The sequence below is a fragment of the Plecotus auritus genome, assembly GCF_963455305.1.
Source record: "Plecotus auritus genome assembly, chromosome: 2".
NCBI classification, from domain to species: domain Eukaryota; kingdom Metazoa; phylum Chordata; class Mammalia; order Chiroptera; family Vespertilionidae; genus Plecotus; species Plecotus auritus.
The window spans coordinates 32,359,044-32,382,885 of record NC_137771.1 but is presented as its reverse complement, the minus strand read 5'-3'; the positions used below and the strand labels follow the sequence as shown (position 1 = coordinate 32,382,885).

The 23,842-nt window shown below is 46.3% G+C and overlaps 1 protein-coding gene across 1 annotated transcript in view; it reads right to left on the bottom strand.

Annotated features, from left to right (window-relative positions):
- The window catches only part of DHCR24 (24-dehydrocholesterol reductase), a 28,661-nt gene extending 8,562 nt beyond the window's left edge, over positions 1-20,099 (bottom strand). Inside the window, exons 1-6 of the mRNA XM_080655148.1 lie at positions 19,762-20,099; positions 15,839-15,994; positions 9,109-9,214; positions 8,286-8,404; positions 6,221-6,484; positions 999-1,142 (exon numbers count right to left, since the gene is read on the bottom strand). Coding sequence (XP_080511274.1) covers positions 999-1,142; positions 6,221-6,484; positions 8,286-8,404; positions 9,109-9,214; positions 15,839-15,994; positions 19,762-19,992 — 1,020 coding nt within the window. The 5' untranslated portion in view covers positions 19,993-20,099. The remainder of the gene's footprint in view (positions 1-998; positions 1,143-6,220; positions 6,485-8,285; positions 8,405-9,108; positions 9,215-15,838; positions 15,995-19,761) is intronic.
- Positions 20,100-23,842: the final 3,743 nt, after the last annotated feature.

Here is a 23,842-nt window from a genome sequence, read left to right as displayed (position 1 = left end):
TCCAAACATCCAACCACAGATGAACGTGGTCTACCCATACAATGGAGTGTTAGCCAGCAATGAAAAGGAATGAGTACTGATACATGCTACAACATGGATGGACCTTGAAAACATCATGCTAAGTGAAAGCAGCAGGTCACAAAAAGCTACATATTGTATAATTCCATTTATATGAAATAGTCTAAAACAGGTAATTTATAGGGACAGAACAGAGTGACGGTTGGGAGAGGCTAGGGAAAGGGAGAAAGGGAAGCATCTAATTAATGGGTACTGGATTTCTTTTTGGGTGGTAAAATGTTTTGGAACTAGACAGAGGTGATGGTTGCACAATATCATGAATGTACTAAATACCACTACACTGTATAATTTTATTTATGTAAATTGTATAATTTTAAATGGTTAATTTTATATGATTTCACTTCAATTAAAAGCAAAAAGGAAAAACACGCATGCAGCCCCTTAGGACCTGTGCTCACACTTTCTTTGCCTGGCGCGCTCTCTCCCAGAGCTCTGCATGGCCTGTCCTAGACGTTCAGGTCCCTGCTCATAAGTCATCTCCTGAGAGGCCTTCCCTGGGGCCCTTATGTAACATGTTCCTGCTCCCCACCCCTCCTCGCACAACAGCAAATTCTTGCTCACCTGTCAGGGCCAAGCTTAGGCTACCTCCAACCCTAGACTGGCCACTTCCTCTTTACAAGGTGATGTTTGTCTGCTTGGCGAGGCTACAACTCCTCAACGACGGAACAGGTCAGTGTTTCCCAAATTCCCCACCCAGCGCCCCGTTCTCAGGTGCTCAGTGACAGCCTGTAGCTTTAAGTGAAGATGGTCCGAACCCTCAGAAAGAAGCGACTGTTTTGCTGTGTAAGAGGGTGTTCCAATTCCCCAGGACAAAGCCACGCTTTTCCCCTGAGGGAGAGAGTGTGGCTACAATGTTAACTACCCTGGTTCCCTGCCCAGCAGGGTGGGAGGAGCCAGGACCTGGGAAACCCGAGCCTCACCTGGAGCTCCCAGAAGATGCTGCGCGTGTGCCGGTGGTAGTAGTGTCTCAAGGGGATGTATTCCAGGCCCTCTCGGTTTGTCTTCAGGTAGTTCTCCACGTGCTTGAAGAACCAGGGCTTGTAGTAATTGCCAATGCTATTCAGCTGAAATGACAGAGGGCTTTGTGTCAGCCCACAGACAAGCACCAAGGGCCATCAGAGCGTAACAGTGATACCCGGCTTCTGTTCAGCACTCCTGGCCTTTTCAAAGCTCTTTCATGTCTATTATCGCCTTTGAGACTCTTGACAGCCTGGCAAGGTTAAGCACAGCGGGAATTGCTAGCAGAGCGGGCAGAAGCTCAGAGGGTAAGTGGTGTGCCCAGGCCCAACAGCTGGTTTCTGACAGTCTAGTGAGCTTGGTGACCCGACCTCATCTGCTGCTCCTTCTCAATGAGAAAATCAAAGTGCAAATGTTTACCAGCATCTCTCATAAGCCAATGCTCCATGCCGGTGAATCCCTCCCTCTCTCCCTGCCTCCCACCAGGCGGGTGTTGGCACAAACACTGAGTATGGGTCATCTCCTCGCTGGCTCCCAGGGCCAAGAGCACTAATTAACCTCGGCCTTTCCCTGTCACTGGAGACCAAGCCCCGCGACCCTGAGCACAGCGCTGGCCCCAGCAGACCATCAATGGGGGGAGCTCACAGAGTAAACCAACGTGTTTCTCCAGCACCCGTCCTTGTGGCCCCAAGGCCTACATGGTCTGTTTAGCTGATGGTTCCTTCAGTCCTAAATGGTTCAAGACTTCATCTTCTGTGTGCCCTAGCTTATCTGGACCCCAGCTTCCTCATCGGTGAGATGAATTCTGGGCAGATGCTAGTGGAGAGCAGTGGGGTGGCACCCCGAAAGAGCACAGGCTCGTCACCCACCAGCTGTGTGACCGTGGGCGGGCCACTCTCTCAGCCTATTTCTTCACAGTAAAATGGTATTAAAAATATATGCTCTGGCCTGGCCAGCATTGTTCAGTGGCTAGAGCATCAGCCTGCACACTGAGAGGTTGCGGGTTCAATTCTTGGGTTGCAGGTTCTCCAACTTGGTCGGGGTGTCTGTGAGAGGCAACCAATTGATGTGGCTCTCTCACATCAATGTTTCTCTTTCTCTCTCCACCCCTCCTTTCCACACTCTAAAATCAATGGAAAAAATATCCTCCAGTGAGGATTAACAAAAAAAAAACCCCACAAAAAACAACAAAAATATATATATATGCTCTCTGGAAGTTTCTTTGGTGCCTATTGAAAATGATACACACACACACACACACACACACACACACACACACACACACACACACTGCAGATGCTCAGGCCTCACACAGACCAGCTTCTCGGGGATGAGAGCGGCACCCAGTTTTATGGGGCAGGTATGATCACACCCAGCTGGGTGTGCTCGGCAAAGGGTAGGAATAGAGAGTGGAGGCCACTTAGGAGAGGAAGTTGCCAGGGGACTATCAGGGAGGGACAGGCAGGCGCAGAGGTGAGAAGTGAGCCAGCCCCAGAGTAGCCATGATCTAGGCAGTGTCACCGGCACTAACGAGTCTATTCCTTATCTTCTTCACGGCCTTGCAGGGCGGGTCTGTCCCTGTTTCATGCATGGGACTGAGAATCTTCAAGGTCGAACAGATTGCCCAAGGCCACAAGGCTGCCCAGAAGCAGCCCAAGGACGCACCTCATGTTACACAACAAGACCAAGAACCTTGAATAGTGGACTCTGGAATGTGGACATGGTCAAAACAAAACAAAAAGCTATTAGTTTCTTTCCTGATTCTAAAAGCAACATACACCCTATGAAAATTTGAAACACTGAAGAAATATATGACTTGGGAAGACAGCTCTGTAGCCTCATCCCTGTAGCCTACTAAACCTAAAGTGCATTCGTTAGGTTTTAGTTTCTATGTACCTACATAGATTTATAAAATGGGACCATTCTGCACACACTCCTACCCAACACACTAGGCGACCCTAGGCAGGTGACTTAGCCTCTCTGAGCCTCCTTTTCTATGCAGGCAAACTGGAGGCATTATGACTCCCTGGGGTGATTGGAAGACTAAAAGGCAATGTAGGTGCTTGACCACCGCGGGGGGCACAGTATTCAGTTCCTGGTCCCATTGGCCTTCCACTCCCACATCCACTTGCCAACCCCCTTTACCTTGGAGCCAGTCAACCCTGTGGTGGCTGTTATCTGGGTGCCACCCCCTCTTGCTGGCCAATTTGCTGGTAGGCCACCTTGCAGGGAGGAAACCGGAGCCACGACATACCAGGAAACTGGGTGACAGGGCCTGTTTGTCCAACTGTTTCTGAGAGGATAGTGTGGGAGGACACCATGCGCTGGCCTCTGCCTGCTGATGGAAAGGAGATTGAAGCCCCACGGGCACATAGTAACCTGAGCTAACCCCCTGAGGGCCCTGGCCACACTCCTGCAGTGGCTCCAGCTGCATAATGAAATCGAGACTTGTGGGGACCTGGAGACAGGTGCTCTTCGACGGACACATCAGGAACCCCTTGTACCAGAGAAGCCAGATTACCCACCTCTCCCAGGGCACACAGCTGGGGCAGCCAGGTGGCCACCGGAGTTCCAGTTCCAACCCTGCACTTAGATAAGCCGCTCCTGTCTATGGCCTCCCCTGTGAAGAGGAGGCGGGCTGCCTCCTCCCAGGGCCCCAGTGAGACTGCCACGGCACAGCGTCTGCAGCGGCCTATCGCAGTACCTGGCACACAGGGACACATTCTTGAGCAGCCTCCCACACAGGAATATTTGGAAGAAATGTTCCTCAAAGGAAATGTCCACACATCTGATGGCATCTCTCACTCTCCCCTCCCAGCCCTCTCCCCACTGGGCTTCAAGGTCTCGCTCACAGGACACTCTGCCCAAGGCTGTGGCCTGGGGCCCCAGTCCCTCTGTCAAGGACACTAGACGGGCCTCTGGGTAAGGTCTCGGTCTTCTCCTTGGGAAAAAGGGTCATGGTGCTCAAACAGTTTAAAAGTTGTACAAACCCCTCTGCCCAATTGTAAGCTTAGGTGGCCTTTAACACATCAAACAGATGACGGAAGAACTGATAACAGTGGGGGTGGGGTTCCCCATGGCCCCTCCCTCAGCTTCTCACCACTGGCAGCCTCTAAGGAAAGCTTCAGAGAAGCTGGACAACCTCTGAACTAGACGGGGCTTGGCCTAGGAAGCACCAGGCCACGTGGGCTCCGTGTCTGGTGTTTCCATGCCTGGTCCAGCTCTCCACCGTCAGTGCTCACCAGTGTCCCACGAGGAATGGTGCTCAATCAGTATGTGTGGATGAGGCTAAATTCTAGAAGCTGACATGGAGGGGAAGGGATACTGAAGCAGGAGTCAGAGACCCAAATTACTATCTGCCCTGTGCTAGGTGTGTGTCCTCAGAGGAGTCTCTTTCCCCCCGGGCCTCATTTCCTTATTTGGAGAGAATTGTACCAAATGGTTTTTGAGTCTCTTCCAATTTTAAAATGTTTTAAGTATATATAGGTGTCAATCAAGCACCTTAAGAGTGCCTATCCCTCAATCTACTAATTCTACTTTAAGACAGTGTTTAAATTATAAACGAAAGATGTTCATAGCTACATTAATTTAAATGTGAAAAACTGGGAGCAGCTTAAATTTGCAACTGTGGGGCAGGGGTTTAGTAAACGACAGGGCATTCACTCAGGCAACGTTCCATAGACATTAAATATGACTATTTTTGAAGGCAATGTAAAAGCACGGGGAAATGCTTATCACACTAGACAAGGAAAACACATTTGAACAGGTGATCACAGCAGAAGACAAACAAAACCGAAAAACTGTGTGTGCAAAGAGATGTTCAACCTCACAAATGACCTGGGGGCTGCAAACCAAAACGAGATACTATTTTTAACCCTACCAGATTGGCCAAAATGAAAGGGCGATACTACCCAGTGTTGGCAGGAGGGAGGGAAAGGCATGCTCACGGACCGCTGCTGGGAGTGGACCGGGTGCTGCCGTTCTGAAGGGCTGTTTGGTCGTAGTTATCATAACATGCTCAACCCCTGGGGTCAGAAACTCCACTTTCTGGACTCGATTCTACAGAAGTGCTTATACAAGAGGCCAAGGACAGATGTAAGAGAATCTTCAGTGCAACCTTATTTTTAAGAACAAAACATTTTAAGCAATATAAATACTCATCAGTCAGCAGTGAGGCAGGTCAATATTTACATGCAACAAGGGGATCCTATGGAATAAAATGAGGGCATGTACACGTACACACGTACACACACACACACAAAGAAATAGGCCCTAAAGAACACACAACAAACTGTCACAAATGGCTGTGTGCCTGAGGGTGAAGAGACATATTTTAATTTTTTCTTTATATATTTCAACATTGTTATATTATTATTTTTTTACTTAGTTAATCCCCACCTGAGGAGTGGAAGGGATGGGGAGAGACAGAGAGAAACATCGATGTGAGAGAGACACATCGATTGGTCGCCTCCCCACCGGGGCTGGGGATCAAGCCTGCAACTGAGGTACTTGACTGGAATCGAACCTACCATCCTTCAGTCTGTGGGCCGATGTTCTATCCACAGAACCAAACTGGCCAGGGCTGCTATACTATTTTTGTAGTTTAAAAACTTAAAAAAAAAAAAAGTCTATGAACCAAAAAGAGAGGAAATAAATATACCAAGCACATTAGCAACAGCTGGCTTTGGGTCATGGTTATAGGTAGAGACTGTTCTTTCCTACTTGCTTACACTTTCCAAGTCTCTCCTAATAAAACTCATAAAAACTCTTATAAAACACTGCTATTAAAAATTATACAGCAAGTTGAAGAAGTATCCATTTGGATTCGGAGGCATCCAATCAATTACTAAATTGTGGCTTTGCCATCTTGTGGCAGTTTATATGACCTCTTAGAACTCGGTTTCCTCATCTATAAAATGGGGTTGCTGTGGGGATCAAAGCTCACACTTAGCAAGAGACATGCACATATGTGGCAGTTGGTAAGGGCAGAGGAACAGAAGCTTCGGTCACTGCCTCCGACAGCTCTGACTACAGATCCTGTTGCCCGAACCCCAGGTGTGCTGACCCAGATTGCAGCCTTGAAGAGGGTGGCTGTGAGGGTCAGCGTGGCTCTCAGGGTCAGTCCCAGCCCACCCAGGCCGCATCCTCCCAGGCCTGGCCCGCAGCAGCTGATGCCCTGGCCTACCTTGCTGGGCTCCACCTCGTCTGTCATGACCCCTGTCATGATGACAGCTTCATCCAGGGAGTAGAGCAGCCCTTCCACAAAGTGGTTCTCCTGCTGCTGGGACGCGTGCTTGAACTTGTCACAGATCTCCTCCAGGCCCCGCACAGGCTCAAACCGCAGCTTGACGTACTTCTTGGCGGGAATGATGCGAATCTCGGCGGCGACCAGGAAGCCCAGGGTCCCACACGACCAGGGCACAGCGTAGAACAGGTCTGAGTTTTCTGACTGTGAGCAGAGTTAACACATGCTGAGACTTTTAGCCTGGGCCCCACATCACAGCACGTTGTCAGCAGGAACACAAAGAACCCGGCCTGAACGAACTCCTGTTCTGTCACCATCTTGTGTAAACCCACAGGCACTTCACAAACTGTGCTTTCTGGCCTCAGCTTTCCCTCTGCAGCCTCAGTATGACCTTGGCCTGACACGGCCCTGTCGGGGGGTGCTCACAGAGAGTGCCTCCTCCCTCCTCCACTAGGCACAGCCCCCAGACCACAGGCTACCCAGGAAGAAGCCAGGACCAGCACTGCCCAAAGACCCAAAACGGGGGGCCAAGGGCCAACGCAGGTTAAACAAAGAGCAGAACCCTTACTGAGGGTCATGGTCACCAGGGAAACATTAAAATGCCTTCCTTCTGGGCCATTATCCACATTTACAAAGCCTTTCCCAGTCCATTAGCTATGGACTCCCCCCACAGCCTAGAGAGAGCATTAACACTCCAGTCAAATAGATAAGGAAAATGTGTCAAAGGTCACAGCCCACCCAAGCCTCCCCACTGTGAGGCTGAGATGCCACCCAACTCCCAATCCAGTGATTCAGCGTTCTCCCTGCAAAGCCTCATCTGCTTCCCCAAATCTGCTTCCTAACATCATCATTTTTTTGTTTGGGCAACTGCCTTAGAGACAGACAAGTGACTTTTCAGCTGGCCATTCTAACCTGATTCTTTGATTCTAATAAAGTGCCTTTTGAAAAAGTCCAGCTTTGTCAGGGCTCTACCACCTTCCGTATAGCCGGTGGGGCAGGGGCTGGAGCAGGGAAGCTCTGCAAGAGGCTGGCTGAAGCCTCTGGAACAGCCGAAGTGGGCAACGGTCCCCACCTGGGCCACCCGTTAATCCCACAGTCAGATCACAGCAGCAATACCCAGGCGTCTGCCGCGTGCTGCTTTCTCCTGACAGTGCATCTGTCAGACGGGAACCTGGGCCTCAGAGAGGGTGACTCACGAATGTCTGTCTCTTCTCTGTGCTGGTAATAAATAGGTCAGAAGGCAGGGCCCATCTGTTAAGGGAAATGGACTAAACTGATGTGAAAGGGGTCGCTCTTGTCCAAGACCTGAGCTCCTAAGCTGGGGATCCTGCCCTGGACTCTTCTGTGAGGCCGACTCCAGAGGCTCCCTAAAACACCCACTTCTAAAGGCTCGCACTGCCCCCCCACCCAGGAGCCCCTTAGATATGCCCGGAAGATCTGAGTTTCTCTAAGGTTCAATCCTGTCCTACTCCTTGGGATAAATGCTCTAACATCTGTATCCCACTTTGGGCAGTAAATTATTTTTTTTATTTCTCCAAAACAACCCCTCTTACCGCTTTTAGTTACCTCCCACAGCATCTGACACGGAGCTTTGATACCGAGGCCCGACTTCCCTACAGAAGTGGTATAGTGTAATGGACGGCTAAGGACATTGATCTGGGAGCTCAATAACCTAGATTTGAATCCAGCTCTGTGCGATTTACTAGCTGTGACCTGGAGTAAATTTATTAACCTCTCTATGCTTACTTTCCTGTCTGTAAAAATGTGGCTAATAATATACTTAACCCATAAAGTTGTTGAAGGATTAAAAGCCTTAATATATGTAAAGCATTTAAACAGTGTCTGAGCACATAAAGGGGCTATTTAAATCTCGGTTGTTGTTTTGAATACAGACCCAGACTGAACAACGGTATTTGAGATGAAGCACCCCCAAGGCGCCACCTCCCCAGTGCCAGGCTCCTGGATGCCCAGGGCAGGCAGGTGGGGCATCGGACTCTGAACTCACCGGGGTGCATCGCACAAAGCTGCCATCCGCCAGGACCAGCTCATAGGCGGTGCAGATGTGCTGGAACAGGCCGTACTTGTGGGACGATGACTCGATGCCCGTGCCCATGATCAAGCCCCCTGTAGAGACACACTTGTTAGCCAGGAGGAGCTGCGGGGTGTAGGGTGTGAGGGGAGGCAGGGATTGGGTAAAGGGCTCTTCACTGGAGCTGGGGAGCTCATAGCACAATGATATGACAGGGCTGGAAGAACGGGCTGTCCACTTAGGGGAGATTTCCCATGTCTGTGAATCTGGAGAGCGGGAGAGAGAAGGGAGGGCTTAGATGGGAGGGTGAGGGCTTGTTCAGAGGAAGGGGACAGATAAGAGACCCTGTCAAGGGCATGCACACCCTCACCTCTAGCCAGACCCAACCTACAAACCTGTGTGCATTCATTTTCATAGGGACCTTAATAAAAAGGGGGGTTGTTTGGGTGGCAGGAAGCTGTGTCCCATGGGAACAGTTAAAGGGACTGAAGGTGTGTCCCCCGGAGAAGAGAAGGCTTTGGGGACCCCAAGTCCTCCAGAAGGAAAGAGACTAGACATATTCTGTGTGCTCCACAGGGCAGAGTTGGAGCCGTGGATATGTCACAGGGAAGCAGATTCGAGCCAGAGATTGAGAAGTGCTGCCCGATCATTTGAGCTGTTCAGAAATTAAATGTCTGGCAGGGAGCCTCTGGAACTGGGGGGAACTTCTGTCACAGATGGAACAGTGGAGACTCCTGCACTGCAGGGAAGGGGGGCCAAGGTGCCTTAGCTCTGATCCTAACACCATCTGAGTCCTCACCCACTGTGAGATCATCGAGCTCGGGCAACACAGGCAGGGTCCAGCCAATGGAGGTCAGCAGAGCGGTCACCTGACCCATAGTCACCAAGGGTTCCACACGGACAATCTGTTGACACAAGAAGAGAAACCCTGAGTCACACGGAGGCTGCCAGGCCTAACAGGGGCTTCTGCATGCAGAAAGTGTCCTTCAAACCGTCCCAAACAACCGATGCGGACATGCCTACTCAGCCTTCACAGTCTCTTTCCTTCCAGTGAATGGGGTTTCTGGCTTTGGGTTTGCTATGGTTTAATCTTATCCTTTCAAATATCTTCACACTTAACACTCAGTTTATTTTCCTTCTAGATTATAGATTTGGAAGGTCATACACGAAGAAAATAAAAGTCATCCATATCAATGCTAATACCGGAGTGTGTGTCTTTTCAGTCTTTTTCCACACATGTTTATATTGCTATTTTGTATGTTTTAATATAGTGCATACACATACAAATACAAACACACACATTCTGATCTTACTTTTAAAATTTAACACAATATGATAACTATTGTCTGTCGTTATTAAAAACTCTCGGAAAACGTGATTTTTAGTGGGCACATTAATATGCCATCATGTGGACTTCAGCCGAGATGGAACAAAAAGGAACCAGATTTACCTTGCTGCCTGAAAACAAAGAATGGACAAAATATATAAAACAAGAGTTTTCAACATAGTGGGCATCAGGCAATGAAGTTAATGATCGCTGAGATGGGGAGCGGAGAGAGGGGGAACACAGGGGCCCAGTGGACTGAGTTGAGAGCCCAGAAGACTGAGGTGAATAGAATTTGCAGGACAGAGTACTGGAGAGGAAACTGTACAGAGAGAAAACCGAAGAGCTGCAAAGGTACCCACTGAATATTCAACGGAGTACAGACCAGTGCATACACATGAGGAGATTACCTGAGGCTGAGGCCAGGGGCAGAGCCACCAGAAAGGACAACAGGTAACAGTGCAGGGAACGGTATCTGTTCCCACGAGCTGATTGGAAACCTCATGCTTCACACAGCGTTGAGGAGAGTACTCAGAAGAGTCTTGCCTCCCAGAGGGGAATAGCTATCCCTAGATTTAAATGCTGCTCTGACCCCACCTAAAAAATCAAGACCCAACAGTATCAAACTGTTTCCTAGTAACTTAGCTATATCCCAGAACAAAGCTCAAGAAGGGTTACAGGAATACAAAAATATCCAGCACCCAACAAGGTAAAATTCACAATGTCTAAAAGCCAATCTAAGTTTACTAGGCTTGCAAAGGGGCAGACAAATTCAACCCACAGTGAGGAGAAAACTCATTAATCTGTTTTGATAAAATGGATCCAGATTTGACAGATATTAAAATTAGCAAACGATGGCATTAAAATAATTACTGCTGTATTCCTTATGTTCAAAAGTTAAGTAAAGACATTAAAAAGATAGTAAAAAAGAAAAAAAAACCCCCACAATGTCTGAGATGAAAAATACACTGGCTGGGATTAACAGAAAATTAGACAATGCAGAAGAAAAGAGCAGTGAACTTAACACACAGCAATAGAAACTATTCAAAATGAAACACTCTAGGAGGAAAAATTAAAATCAACAGTGTATCAGAGTGAGTTGTGGAACAACTTCAAGTGGCCTAATATATGTGTGATGGTAGTCCTCAAAGAGGAGAGGGTAGCAGACAGAAAAATATTTGAAGAAAAGAAGACCCAAATTTTCAAATTTGATGAAAATTATAATGAATCCCAAGCACAAGAATTATGAAGAAAACTATACCAGGGAATATGATAACTAAACTGCTCAAAACTAGTGATAACGAGAAAAATCTTAAAAACAGCTGGCAGGGAAAAAAGACATGTAACATACAGAGGAACAAAGATAAGGATAAGAGATTTCTTGTTGGGCTCGGCTGTGGTGGCTCAGTGGATTGAGCGTCATCCCATGAACCAAGAGGTCCCGGGTTTGATTCCCTGTCAGGGCACATGCCCGGGTTGCAGGTTCTACCCCCAGTAGGGGGCATGCAGGAGGCAGCCAGTCAATGAGTCTTATCATTGATGTTTCTATCTCTATCTCCCTCTCCCTTCCTCTCTGAAATCAATAAAAATATATTTAGAGAAAGAAAGGGAGAGAGAGAAAGAGAGGAAGAGAGAGAGGGAGAGAGAGGGAGAGAGATTTCTTGTTGGAAGCAATGCAAGCAAGAGGATAGTGAAGCTGGAATTCCATTCCCAGTGAAAATATCTTTCAGAAATGAAGGCAACTGCATATCCGTTAGGATGGCTACTGAAAAAAAACAAACACAAAAACAGGAAATGACAAGTGTTGATGAGGATGTGAAGAAACTCAAACCCTGCACACCGTTGGTGGGAAGGTAAAATGATACAGCTACTATGAAAAACAGTATAGTGGCTCCTCAAAAAATTAAACATAGAATTACCACATGACCCAGCAATTCCACTTCTGGGTATATACTCAAAAGAATTATTAAGCAGGGTCTTGAAAAGACATTTGTATATCCATGCGCAAAACACCATTATTCATTATGGCTAAAACAAGGAAGCAACCAAACGTCCATTGATAGATGAATGGATAAGTAACATGCGCTATATATGTACAATGGAATATTAGTCAGCCTTAAGAAGGAATGGAATTCTACAATGTGCTAGCTATAACATGGATGAACCTTGAGGACATGATGCTAAGTGAACTAAGCCAGTCACCAAAAGGCAAACACTGTATGATTCCACTTACATGAGATACTTAGAGTAGTCAAAATCATAGAGACAGAAAGCAGAATGGTGGTTGTCAGGGGCTGGAGGAAGGGGAGAATAGAGAGTTATTATTTAATGGGTATAGAGTTTCAGTTTTGCAAGATGAAAAGAATTATGGGAATGGATGGTGGTGATGGCCACATAACCTTATGAATATATTTAATGCCACTGATCTATACATTTAAAATGGTTAAGATGGTAAATTTTATGTTATTATGTATTTTAGTACAATAAAACCTGGAAAATAAAGGAAGGCAAAATAAATGTTTTCAGATATACAACAGCTATTCATCACCAGCAAAATCACCAAATAAGAACGTTAAAGGAGGTCCTTCAGGCAGAAGGAAATGAAACCAGATGGAAACACGAATCTACACAATGGAATGAAGAAATGGCAACTATATGGGTAAGTATATAAGATTTTTTCTTATTATTTAAATTTATTTAAAAGATAAATGATTATTAAAAAATAATAATGTAGCCCTAGCCGGTTTGGCTCAGTGGATAGAGCGTCGGCCTGTGGACTGAAGGGTCCCAGGTTCGATTCCGGTCCAGGGCACATGCTCTGGTTGTGGGCTTGATCCCCAGGAGGGGGTATGCAGGAAGCATCTGATCAATGATTCTCTCTCATCATTGATATTTCTACCTCTCTCTCCCTCTCTCTTCCTCTCTGAAAGCAATAAAAAAAATAAATAAAAAAATAATAGAGTAGATGAGAGGTAATAATAAAAAGAAAAGAAAAAAATACTCAACTTGTCTATCCTGTCATATAAGGCCTACTTGCTGGAGACTTAGAATTATGACTTTTAGTTGACAACTAAGCAAAGCAGCAGATACCATTTTGATTATAAGTTTTACAATAAAATCAATGATAAAATAAAATAATACTGTAGTGTGGGCTTTATAACATACATAACAGTAGCACAGAAGCAGGGAGGAGAGAAATGGAAGTGCATAAAATTACAATAAGATTCTTATACTATGCATAAAATAGGTTATAATTTGAAGGTAGACTGTGATAAGTAACATGTATAACATAAATCCTACAACTACGGCTAACATAAAGAGTTATAGCTAATAAGCCAACAAAAGAGCTAAAATAGAATCATAAAAATTATTTGGCAACCCACCTGAAACTAAAACAAAAATTTTTTAAATTAGTTGAAAACAACAACAACAAAGAATATTCAATAAACACTATTCTGTCTTAAAAAAAAAATTATTTGGTAATCCAAAAGAAGATAGAAAAAAAAAAAGGGAACAAACAAACAAACAAAAAACCCCCCAAAAAACGGGAAAAGTAGAAAACAAAGAACAAGGTGACAGAGTTAAGCCAAACTTTATCAATAATCAACATTAAATGGAAATGGTCTTACCATCTCAATTAAAAGGCAGATTGTGAGATTGGATTAAAAAAGCAAGACCTAACTAAATGCTGCCTATAAGAATACATTTTAAATATTTAAAAAACCAAATAGATTAAAAGAAAAATGATGGAAAAGATACACTGTACTACCACAAGCCAAAAAAAAAAAAAAAAAAAAAAAGCGGAATGGCTTTATTAATATCAGATGAAGTAGATTTCAGAGCAAAGAATATAACTAGGAATAAAGTAGATCATTTCATATTATAAAGGCTCAGTTGATTAATCAAAAGGACATAAAATTCCTAAACACTTATATACCTAATAAGAGCTTCAAAATACATGAAGCAAAAACTGATGAAACTGCAAGAGATATAAACAAATCCATAATCACAGGCAGAGATTTCAATAGCCCTATTTCAATAATCAGTAGGGAGAAAATCTGTAAGGATACAGACTTGCACAACACTATCCACCACCTTGACCTAATTGACATTTATAGTACAAACCAACCCAGAACAGCAGAATACACATTTTTTAAAAATGTGCATGAAGTATATGATTATCTAACCACTATGCTTTCACCTGAAACTAATACAAGATAATATTGAATGTAAAATAAACAAACAGACAAACTCAAAAGAAAAGAAACAACAACAAAAATGTGCATGGAACATTTACCAAGATATTCTGGGCCACAAAGTAAATCTCAATAAATTGAAAAACATTCTGATCATACAAAGTTTTCTGTCAACAACTGAATTCAATTAGAAATGAGTAACAGAGCTCTGGAAATCTCCCCAATATTTGGAAACGGAATAACATACTTCTAAATAACCCCTGGGTCAATGCAGACATCTAAAAGGAAACCAGAAAGTATTTTGAATTGCATGAAAATGAAAAGATAACATATCAAAATCTGTGGATTGGCTCAAGGGGGAAATTTATAACAGCATTAAACATTTATGTAAAATACTACAACCACATTAGAAAGCAATTTGGCAGTTTCTTAAAAAGTTCATCATACACCTATCATATGATCCAGCCATTCCTATCCTGGGTATTTAACCAAGAAACAGGAAGGCATATGTCCATACAAAGTGTGTCCATAATGTTCCTAGCCACTTTATTTATGAGAGTCCAAAGTTGGAAATAACCCAAATATCCATCAATAAGTGAAAGGATAGATAAGCTGTGATATATTCATACAATGGAATACTACTCAGCAATAAAACAGAATGTACTTCTGATACATGCTTTAACTTGCATGAATCTCAAAATAATTATGCTGAGCGAAAGAAACCAGACAAGAGTACATAATGCATGATTCCATTTATACAAAACTCTAACTGTAAACAAATTTACAGTGACAAAAAGCAGGTCATCATTTGCCTAGAGATGTGAGGGAAGAGGCAGAGAGGGCCTGAAAAAGGGATTGCCGAGGGGCAAGAAGAAACTTTTGGGGTGATTGGTATGTTCGCTGTCTTGATTGTGGTAATGATCTCACAGGTGTACACATATATGTCAAAATTTATTATCAAATTGTACGTTATGTGCAGTTTATCATATATCAAGTATATTTCAATAAAGCTATTTAGGGGGGAAAGGCATAGGAGATTATGGAATTTGGCCAAGGCCTCAAAACAAAATGCCATCATGTGGATATACACTGAGTGGCCAGATTATTATGATCTCTGAACGCATAATAATCTGGCCACTCAGTGTATATCCTATATAATAAAAGGCTAATATGCAAATTGTCCCCTCGACCAGGAGTTTGACCAGCAGGCAGGCCAGCCAACTGCCCATGTCCCCTCACCCTGGCCAGGCTAGCCAGACCCCACCCATGCATGAATTCATGCACCGGGCCTCTAATACACACACACACACACACACACACACACACACACACACACACACTGAGTGGTCAGATTATTATGCATTCAGAGATCATAATAATCTGGTCACTCAGTGTATATATCTAATAACTCCCTACTATTGGATATTGTGCTGTCTTGGATTAGAAATGAAGCTGTTACTAAAAGAAAGGAAGAAAGCAAGCAAGCTGTGATACAACCTTTCTCTGTGTTGTCTTTGATTAAAGCTTACTTCCTGTTTCCTTATCCAGGTTTTAGAATAGAATTACTAGATAGGCCAAAGAGTATGCATGTGTCTACAGCTATTAACAAGTGGGTCACCAGAAGCCTGGGACAAGGCCCACCCTCCCAGCTACTTCCACACCCATTGTTTGCCAGCATACCTCCTTACCGACAGAGGCTAAATAGGTTCCCTTGGTCTCTCATTCTGCCCAGGATTTCCCCATCTGTCTTCCTGTGGAACTGCAGACAATCAAAGAATCCCCTTGAACCCTCAGTTTGCCAACCTGTGAGATGGGGCTATAACTAACCTCTTTCACAGCTGTGAGGCTTTTGAGGTTGGCAATGGTCAGTAGGACCTTCTGTGATGACCAAGGTTCTCAGTCCTATCCATTCTGGGATGCCCTTGGCTGAAACCATCTCGCTGCAAGTCACTTGTACCAGGGCCAGTGCCCCGCCCACTCCCAGAGCCCGGGAACCATGCCACTCTCACCTCTTTCTTGGTGTCCACCTCCAGAATGTCCATCAGGTTGATCATAATGTTTTTGTGTGTCTTCTTGTACTTCCCAACCCGGAGCGAGACGGTGAGCCAGCCAGGGCGCCCTGTGCACATGAAGGTCTTGCTGCCTTGCTCCTTCCATTCTCGTACCTGAAACCAAGGAACAGAGGCTGAGCTAGCTCCACCTGCATCCCCACAGCAACTCGCAGCCCTGCTTTCAGGGAAGGGAGCTGGGAAGGATATCTGCCCTTGTCAGCAAATATTTACAGAGCTCTTGCCTTCTTCTAGGCCCTGGAAGGCCCACTGGCCTTACCCTCTTGGAATCTTCCTGGTGAGTGAGGCAGACAGGAAAGCTGAGGTGCTGCCACACCACAAGGCAGAATGAAAGAATGAAGAAAGCTGAAACACAGGTTCAAAGTGCTTTGAGAACATTAACTCTAATTGGGAAGGTCAGGAAAGGTGTTTTTTTTGTTGTTGTTGTTGTTTTTTGTTAATATATTTTATTGATTTTTTTTAACAGAGAGGAAGGGAGAGGGATAGAGAGCTAGAAACATCGATGGGAGAGAAACATCAATCAGCTGCCTCCTGCACACCCCTCACTGGGGATATGCCCGCTACCAAGGTACATGCCCTTGACCGGAATCGAACCTGGGACCTTTCAGTCCACAGGCTGATGCTCTATCCACTGAGCCAAACCGGTTAGGGCAGGAAAGGTTTTTTAATGGTGATAGTAGCAACCATACAAATGATAACGACTTACTGGGTGCTTGCACCGTGCCAGGCACTGTCTCATTTAATTCTTCCTACAACACCAGGGGGTTGGGATGATCTTTTGCAAATGAGAACACTGAGGCAAAATAACGTGCCCAAGGTTATACAGCCAGGGAAGGGCAGAGCCCAGATTCACAGCCAGGACTATCAGACTTCTGGGAGGACAGATGGGCTTGTATTAACATTCAACAGAGTAACAGCTAACATGTTCCGAGGCTTGTTATGTGCCAAGCTCTGTTCTAAGCATTTGCATGGGTTAACTCAGGTATCAGTTGGAGGGGAGGGAAAGGGCAGGGAAGGACCATCAAGCCAATGGAAGGAAGAGCTTTTGCAAAACCTCTACTGTAAGTGACCAGAGCACAAAACAAGGAGAATAAATGGCCCAGGAGATGACAAGTGATCAGGAACATAGAGGAAGTGCTCCCTTCCTACTGAGATGGACAAGGATGGGGGGCGGGGGGGGGGGAGGGTGGCTAGCTATTGCTATAACCTGTAACCTGTGACCATCCATTTCTTCTTTATTTTCTTCTAACACTCCCATCTTCCTTTGGCCCAGGTGATGGTGATCTCGCCCTGCCCCAGGCGGCAGGCATATGAGTCCATTCTCCTGGCCGTAGTGACCAGTTCAGGGATGGGGCCTATGACCCAAGTCACGCCAATAAGACTGGTTCCAAGAGAGGCACTCTCACTGTACTGGGGCTGCTAAGCTGGTTGGATGTAAGCCAGAAACTGCTGGGGCCTCCATAGGGCGACAGCCTCCCTGAGAATGAAGTCAACCCATAGGAAAGCAGAGCCAAGAGATTGCAGCTAGATGGAAAGGTGGAGATGAGGGATCCTAGATCCAGTCATGCCCAAGCCGGTTTTACTCCTGGACTTTTCAGGACCTGGGTCAATAAAATCCCTTTTTTTGCTCACCAGTCTAAGCTGAGTTTTTATCACTTGCAACCAGGAGCTGGGAAGGAGATTGCATTAAAGCTGATCGGGCAAACAGCTCAACATGGGGAAGAACTTTCCTACGATCAGAGGCCAGGGTGCCACAGGAAGTAGAGGTGTCCGAGCAGAGGGGAGTTATTGAGGAAGGGATCCTGTGACTAGGGGTGAAGGATCGGCAGGAGGGATTCCATAATCAAGCAGGCCTTGCCCCTGCCCACTGCAGTCCTAGGACACAATGCAAGCTCAGAGGTGTGGGTAATGGATTGAGGGTGCTATGTTCAAGCCGGAGGGTGGGCCACAAGGCATGAAGTGGATGTGGAAGCCATAAAGCCTGAAACATTGGTTGAATAGGAGCTAACCAAGATTTTTGGCAGGGAGGCAATGCTGTGGGGAGTGACTATGTATATGTCAGAGAGAGGTGGCGAGGGCCCAGAAGAGGGGCAACTAGTTCGGTAGCTATTACATGCCAGGTGTGAGACAACAGAACCAGACCTACAGGGTGGAATGGAATGGAATGGGATGGGATGGGATGGAATGGGATGGGATGGGATGGGATGGGATGGGAAAGAAAAAAATGTCAGAGTTCAGGCTCTGAAATCAGCTGACCTGGTTCCAGCCCCATTTACTAGCTATATCATCTTGAGCACTGACTTAGTTTGAACCTCAGTTTTTCCCATCTGTAGAATAGGTACAAGACCTACCAGGGTTGCTGTGAGGATTAGAAAGTACGGACACTGCAGGTCCAGGGTGGTGCTCCAGGCTGGTCGGGCCCCTTTTGGTTTAGTTTAAATAAACAAGAGTTCAGTGGGCTGTTCTGGGCCAGGTCCCATGAGTCAGAGGTGAGTTGGCTAACAGTCCCTGCCCTCCAGGAGCACACACTCTGATGGGGGAGAGAAACAGTTAAATGGAGAATCCGAACACATGGAAAGAGCTATGAAAGGGGGTACAGCTGGGGAGGGAGGGTAGGCAAGGCTCTGGAGCCATGACTGTGACAGGCAAAACCCAGGGCAGCCCAAGCAAAGCACTGGCAGACACTGCCCTCTCCTACTCCACCCACGGGTTCTCTCTCCCTTGTGGGAATGCTCTGAGCATCCATCTTCACATTCTTGCTTGCAGCACCCAGCGCGGTGCACACAGAACATGGAGGCTGCTACACCTGTGGCGAGGCGGGTAGCAGGAAACAGAAGCTCTTTGCAACCTGACGCTAGTAAGAGAGGAACAGAAGGAAGGGCAGAGGGAGCCAAAAACCTGCCCAGGCCGGATGGCTATGTCAGCCCTGGATGCAAGAAGGAGCTCAGCTCTGAGCAGCAGCAGGACAAGGCTCTGTGGGTGCTGATACACCGGAGGATGTACAGAGGTACTGGAAAGTGGGCAACTGTCTTGTCCAGGAGTGAGCATCGGCCCAGAGGCTGCAAGGCCCTCACCTTGGCTAAGTACTAACCTTGTCACTTTGGTCCTTTATTCTAATGTGTCAAAAGCTCCTTGGTGGTACAGAGTAATCTCTAAATTGAAGTTGCCTCCATAACCTAGCTCCAGGGGTCCTCAAACTTTTTAAACAGGGGGCCAGTTCACTGTCCCTCAGACCGTTGGAGGGCCAGACTATAGTTTAAAAAAAAAAAAACTATGAACAATTTCCTATGCGCACTGCCGGCCCGGGACAAGTCGGCTGCTAAGCAAGACAGGCAACAGCACCCGGCGGGCCGGATAAATGTCCTCGGCGGGCCGCATGCGGCCCGCGGGCCGTAGTTTGAGGACGCCTGCTCCAAACTGACTTTCCTTCCCCACTCCGCCTTCCTTCACACCCGCTCACACCTCTAGCCAGCTCCACTTCCTGGAAGCACTCCCTCCTCAGAAATTGCTCCGGCCTGGGGATAGCTACCAGCTCATTGCTCCCCCCCTTCGACCCCCCAAACCCCCCTATCTTATGATTCTTTATATTCCTCCTGGTATCTGCAGGTACTCTGCACATAGTGGGAACTCCATAAACATCGAAGCAATGTTTTCCTCTCCAAGCCTTTGTTTACTCCTCCCGTTTTCTCCCCGGAAAGCCGCCACCATCACATTTCTGAGTTCAAATCCCCCTGGAATGTCATCTCCTCGTGCGGGCTGGACTCCCCCTGCACCGCAGAACACTCCGCACCTCGCGCCCGGCGGAGCACGCAGACCGCTCCATCCCTCGAGCCCGGGGTGGACGCCCGCCCGGGAGTGCTCACCTGCTTCTGGATGTCCCGTACACGCTGCTCGTGGAGGCGCGGCGCGCTGCTGAGCTTGAACACCACCCAGGCGCGCACGTAGTAGTAGATGTCAAAGATGAGCGAAAGCGGCAGCAGGAAGAGACACACGAACACCCAGCGCTGGTGAATGAGCACGAACTCCAGCCCCTTCACGCGGATCCAGAGCAGGAAGAGCAGCGCGCACACGGCCAACGACACGGCGGGCTCCATGGTGGGGCCGACGGCGCGCCGCGCGGGGGAGGGGGTATCGGCTCGCGTCGCCGATCACCGCCACCCGCCCAGTGCCCGCCTGCGCCCGTCGCCGGCTCCTAAAGAGCGGGGGTGGGAGGGTGTGTGTGTGTGTGGGGGGGGGTCGCTTCGCTGCCACACGATTGGCTCGGGTCGCAAAGGTTCGGTGGGCCGAGACTCGGATGACGACCAATGGCGAGCCGCGCGGGAGATCGGACCAGGAACCCGCTGCTTTTATTGGCTGAAGGAGTCAGGTCGCTCCACCCTCTTTGCGCCGACGCGCGGGGAGGGGTTGGCCAGGGACCCAGACGCTGGCGGGGTCGACTGAGTGCTGCGTCGCGGATGTTGCAGGGGCACGGGAGGCGGGATTGGGGCTTCCCGTCTTGGGGGCTGCGGGGACTGCCCCTTAGCCGACGGGCGCGGCTGCTTCCTTTCCCATCTCCTTAGGTGGCGCCTTCGCGAGAGGCGGGCGAAGCAGTCACGCGTTGCGTTACCTTCCGAGAGGAGGGTTAAGGTGGGGTGGGGCGCCCCACGGCCCTATGTAAATCTCCTTGCAGCTTGGGGATTACGGTCCTGGCTAGCAATCTTCCCCCTTTCCCAATCTGCTGAGGGAGTTGGGGAGGGCTGAAGGGGGGAGAATGATGGAGGAAACTAGCTATTGTAAAGCCTCTAGCGCCCACTCTGCCAGGCTGTGTTGCAGGCCCTGGGATAGGGTGGTGAACAAAGCAGATGGCCCTGCCCTCATGGAGCAGCCAGTCCAGAGGAGCGGGGACTGTTAACGGCAAAAGCCTAAATATGGTGTCATTTACATTTCGTCTCTTCTGAAATTTTAAGAAGTGTCAGAGATTTTTATTTTAGAAGCCAGACAACTTACCAGGTGTGCCAACTGGCGCTATGTAGCTATCCACTTTCTTCTTTTACCTTTGCTTTAACATGCATTCTTAGGAGGTTCCCTGGGCCCCACTCTCCCTCTGTTCAGTGCCTTTGCTCAAGCTGGCACCTCTGGAATGCTCTTTCCCATCCCCTTCATAGAGCTAACATCTCACATCCTTGAAGGCAGCTCAGAGCCACTTTTAACATTAATTACACTCTTTGTCACTTCCTTCCCCTTTCAGGTGCTGCTAAAATAGTGCATCTATGTCATGCATAATTCTTTCACAATTTTTTGGTCTTTTTATATGTTTCTCACATTCATAAACTGAGCTTTAGAACAATCAATGTCTGATTCACTTTTATATTTCCAGTTACCAGCATAATGCTTGGTGCATAATAGACACCCCAGTGTTTGTTGACCAATGAATGAATGAAGAATGTAGGCAGAGGCTCACATACTCAGTAATGATCAAAGTCTAAATAGTGAGAGGCTGTTTGCATTGGGCTTGGCATGTGACTAGTCTAAACTGTGATATACTTTTTTTTTAAATTAATTTTAGAGAAATATTGACTTGTTGTTCCACTTATGTATGCATTCATTGGTTGCTTCTTCTATGCTCTGACTAGGGATCAAACCCACAACCTTTGCACATTGGGATGATGCTCTAACCAACTGAACTACTGGGCCAGGGTCAAATTTTGATGTATTTTAAGTGTGGAACACAGTGGATTTCAAAGACTTACTACAAAAAAAAGAGAATGCAAAATATCTCAATAATTATATGGATTGTGTGTGAAGCGATAATATTTTGATATATTAGGTTAAGTAAAATATAGTATTTGAATTTATTTCACTTGCTTTATTTACTTTTTTTACTCTCTTTTTTTTTGTTAACCCTCACCCAAGGATATTTTTCCATTGATTTTTAGAGAAAGTGGAAGAGAGAGGGAAAGATCAATGTGAGAGAAACACATCGATTGATTGCCTCCTGCATGCGCCCTGACCAGGGTCGGGGCCGAGGAGGAGCCTGCAACAGAGGTACATGCCTTTGACCGGATTCAAACCTATGACCCTTCAGTTTGCAGGCCAGCGCTCTATCCTCTGAGCCAAACCAGCTAGGGCTATTTACTTTTTAAATGTGGCTACTAAAAAAAAAAAAAAAAAATTCAGATTGGTTTGCATTATTTCTCTAGCAGCTCCAATCAAGAGGGCATATGTAATTGGAGTAAGAGGAGAGGCACTGTGAAATGCCTTTCCCCTGGTTCTGTCAGAATTCAAATGTTGGAACTGTTAGAGAGGGCTTTGCTTTGAAAGCTCAGCCATCAAGAGTATTGTTGGGGAATGAGGTAACCTGGAAAGTTAAGTTCATTGGACCAAAGTGTTTAGTGTCTTGTAGGAGAAACAACAGAAATTACTGGTAATCAGAAGAGCTTTACACTTGGAAAGAGAAAGGAAGCCCTAGGAAGAACACAAGACTGATCTTTAGGGGACAACTTACCAAAAAGAAAAGGAATGAAAAAATACTCAGAACAATTGTTTATGCAGCATGCATGTTCTTATTCTCCCTTCCTGCCTACTCTGATTATTCTTTTCTCGCCACAAACTTCAACCATTTGGGTGGCTATTGTCTGGGCAAGACAAACAGTTACCATGAGTTGGGCCAGTTAATTCATTTTATTTTTAACTTAACATATAGTAAAATTGTTTATCTTTATGTACAGTGTATGAATGTTAGCACATGTAAGGGTTCTTTTAACCACTAACACAATGAGGATACAGAACAGTCCCATCCCCCCAAAAAATCCCTCCTGAACCCTTTTATAGTCATATCCTTCCCCTTCCCCTAGCCCCTGGCAACCACTGCTCTGTTCTTAGTACTATAATTTTGTCTTTTCAGAAGGTCATATGAATGGAATCATGCAATGTGTAATCTCAGCCCCATTAATTGTTTTTAAATAGATATTTTTATTGTGATAAAATACACCTAACATAACAATTACCATCTTAACTATTTTTTTTAAAAATCCTCACCCAAGGATATTTTTTCCATTGATTTTTTATTTTTTGACAGAGTGGAAGGGAGGGAGGAAGGGAAGAGAGAAAAACATTGAAGTGAGAGAGACACATCTATTGGTTGCCTCCCCCTCTTGCCCAGACCAGAGCAGGGGATTGAACCTGCAACTGAGGTACATGCCCTTGAATAGGAATCAAACAACCCTCGACCCTTTGGTCTGCAGGCCGACACTCTAACCACTGAACAAACCAGCCAGGGCTTAACTATTTTGTTAAAAATATGTTTTTATTGATTTTTAGAGAGAGGAAGGGAGAGGGATAGAGAGATGGAAACATTGCTGAGAGAGAAACATCAATGATTACTGCCTCCTGCACACCTCCTACTATGGATCCAGCAATCCCAGGCATGTTTCCTGATTGGGAATGAACTGTGACCTCTTGGTTCCTAGGTCGACACTCAATCACTGAGCCACACTGGCTGAGCCCATCTTAACTATTTTTAAATGTACAACTCAGTGGTATTAAATAATTAACATTATTGTGCAGCCATCACAGCCCTCCATTCCCATAAGTCTTTTCATCTTGTGAACTGAAACTCATTAAACAATAACTGCCCATTATCCCCTCCCTCCAGTGCCTGGCAACCACGATTCTGCTTAGTGTCTCTGGTTTTGACCACTCTGAGTATCTCATAAAAGTGGAATCACACAGTATTTGGCTTTTGGTGATGGGCTTTTTTCACTTAGCATAATACCCTCGAGGTTTATCCTTGTCACAGTGTTTTGCAGAATTTCCTTCCTTGTGAAGGCTGAGTAATATCCCCTTATCTGTACTACATTCTGCTTATCCAGTCATCTGTTAATGGATGTTTGGGTTGCTTTTGTTTTTTAGCTACTGTGAATGCTGCTGCTATGAACATGGATATACAAATATCTTTCCAAGATC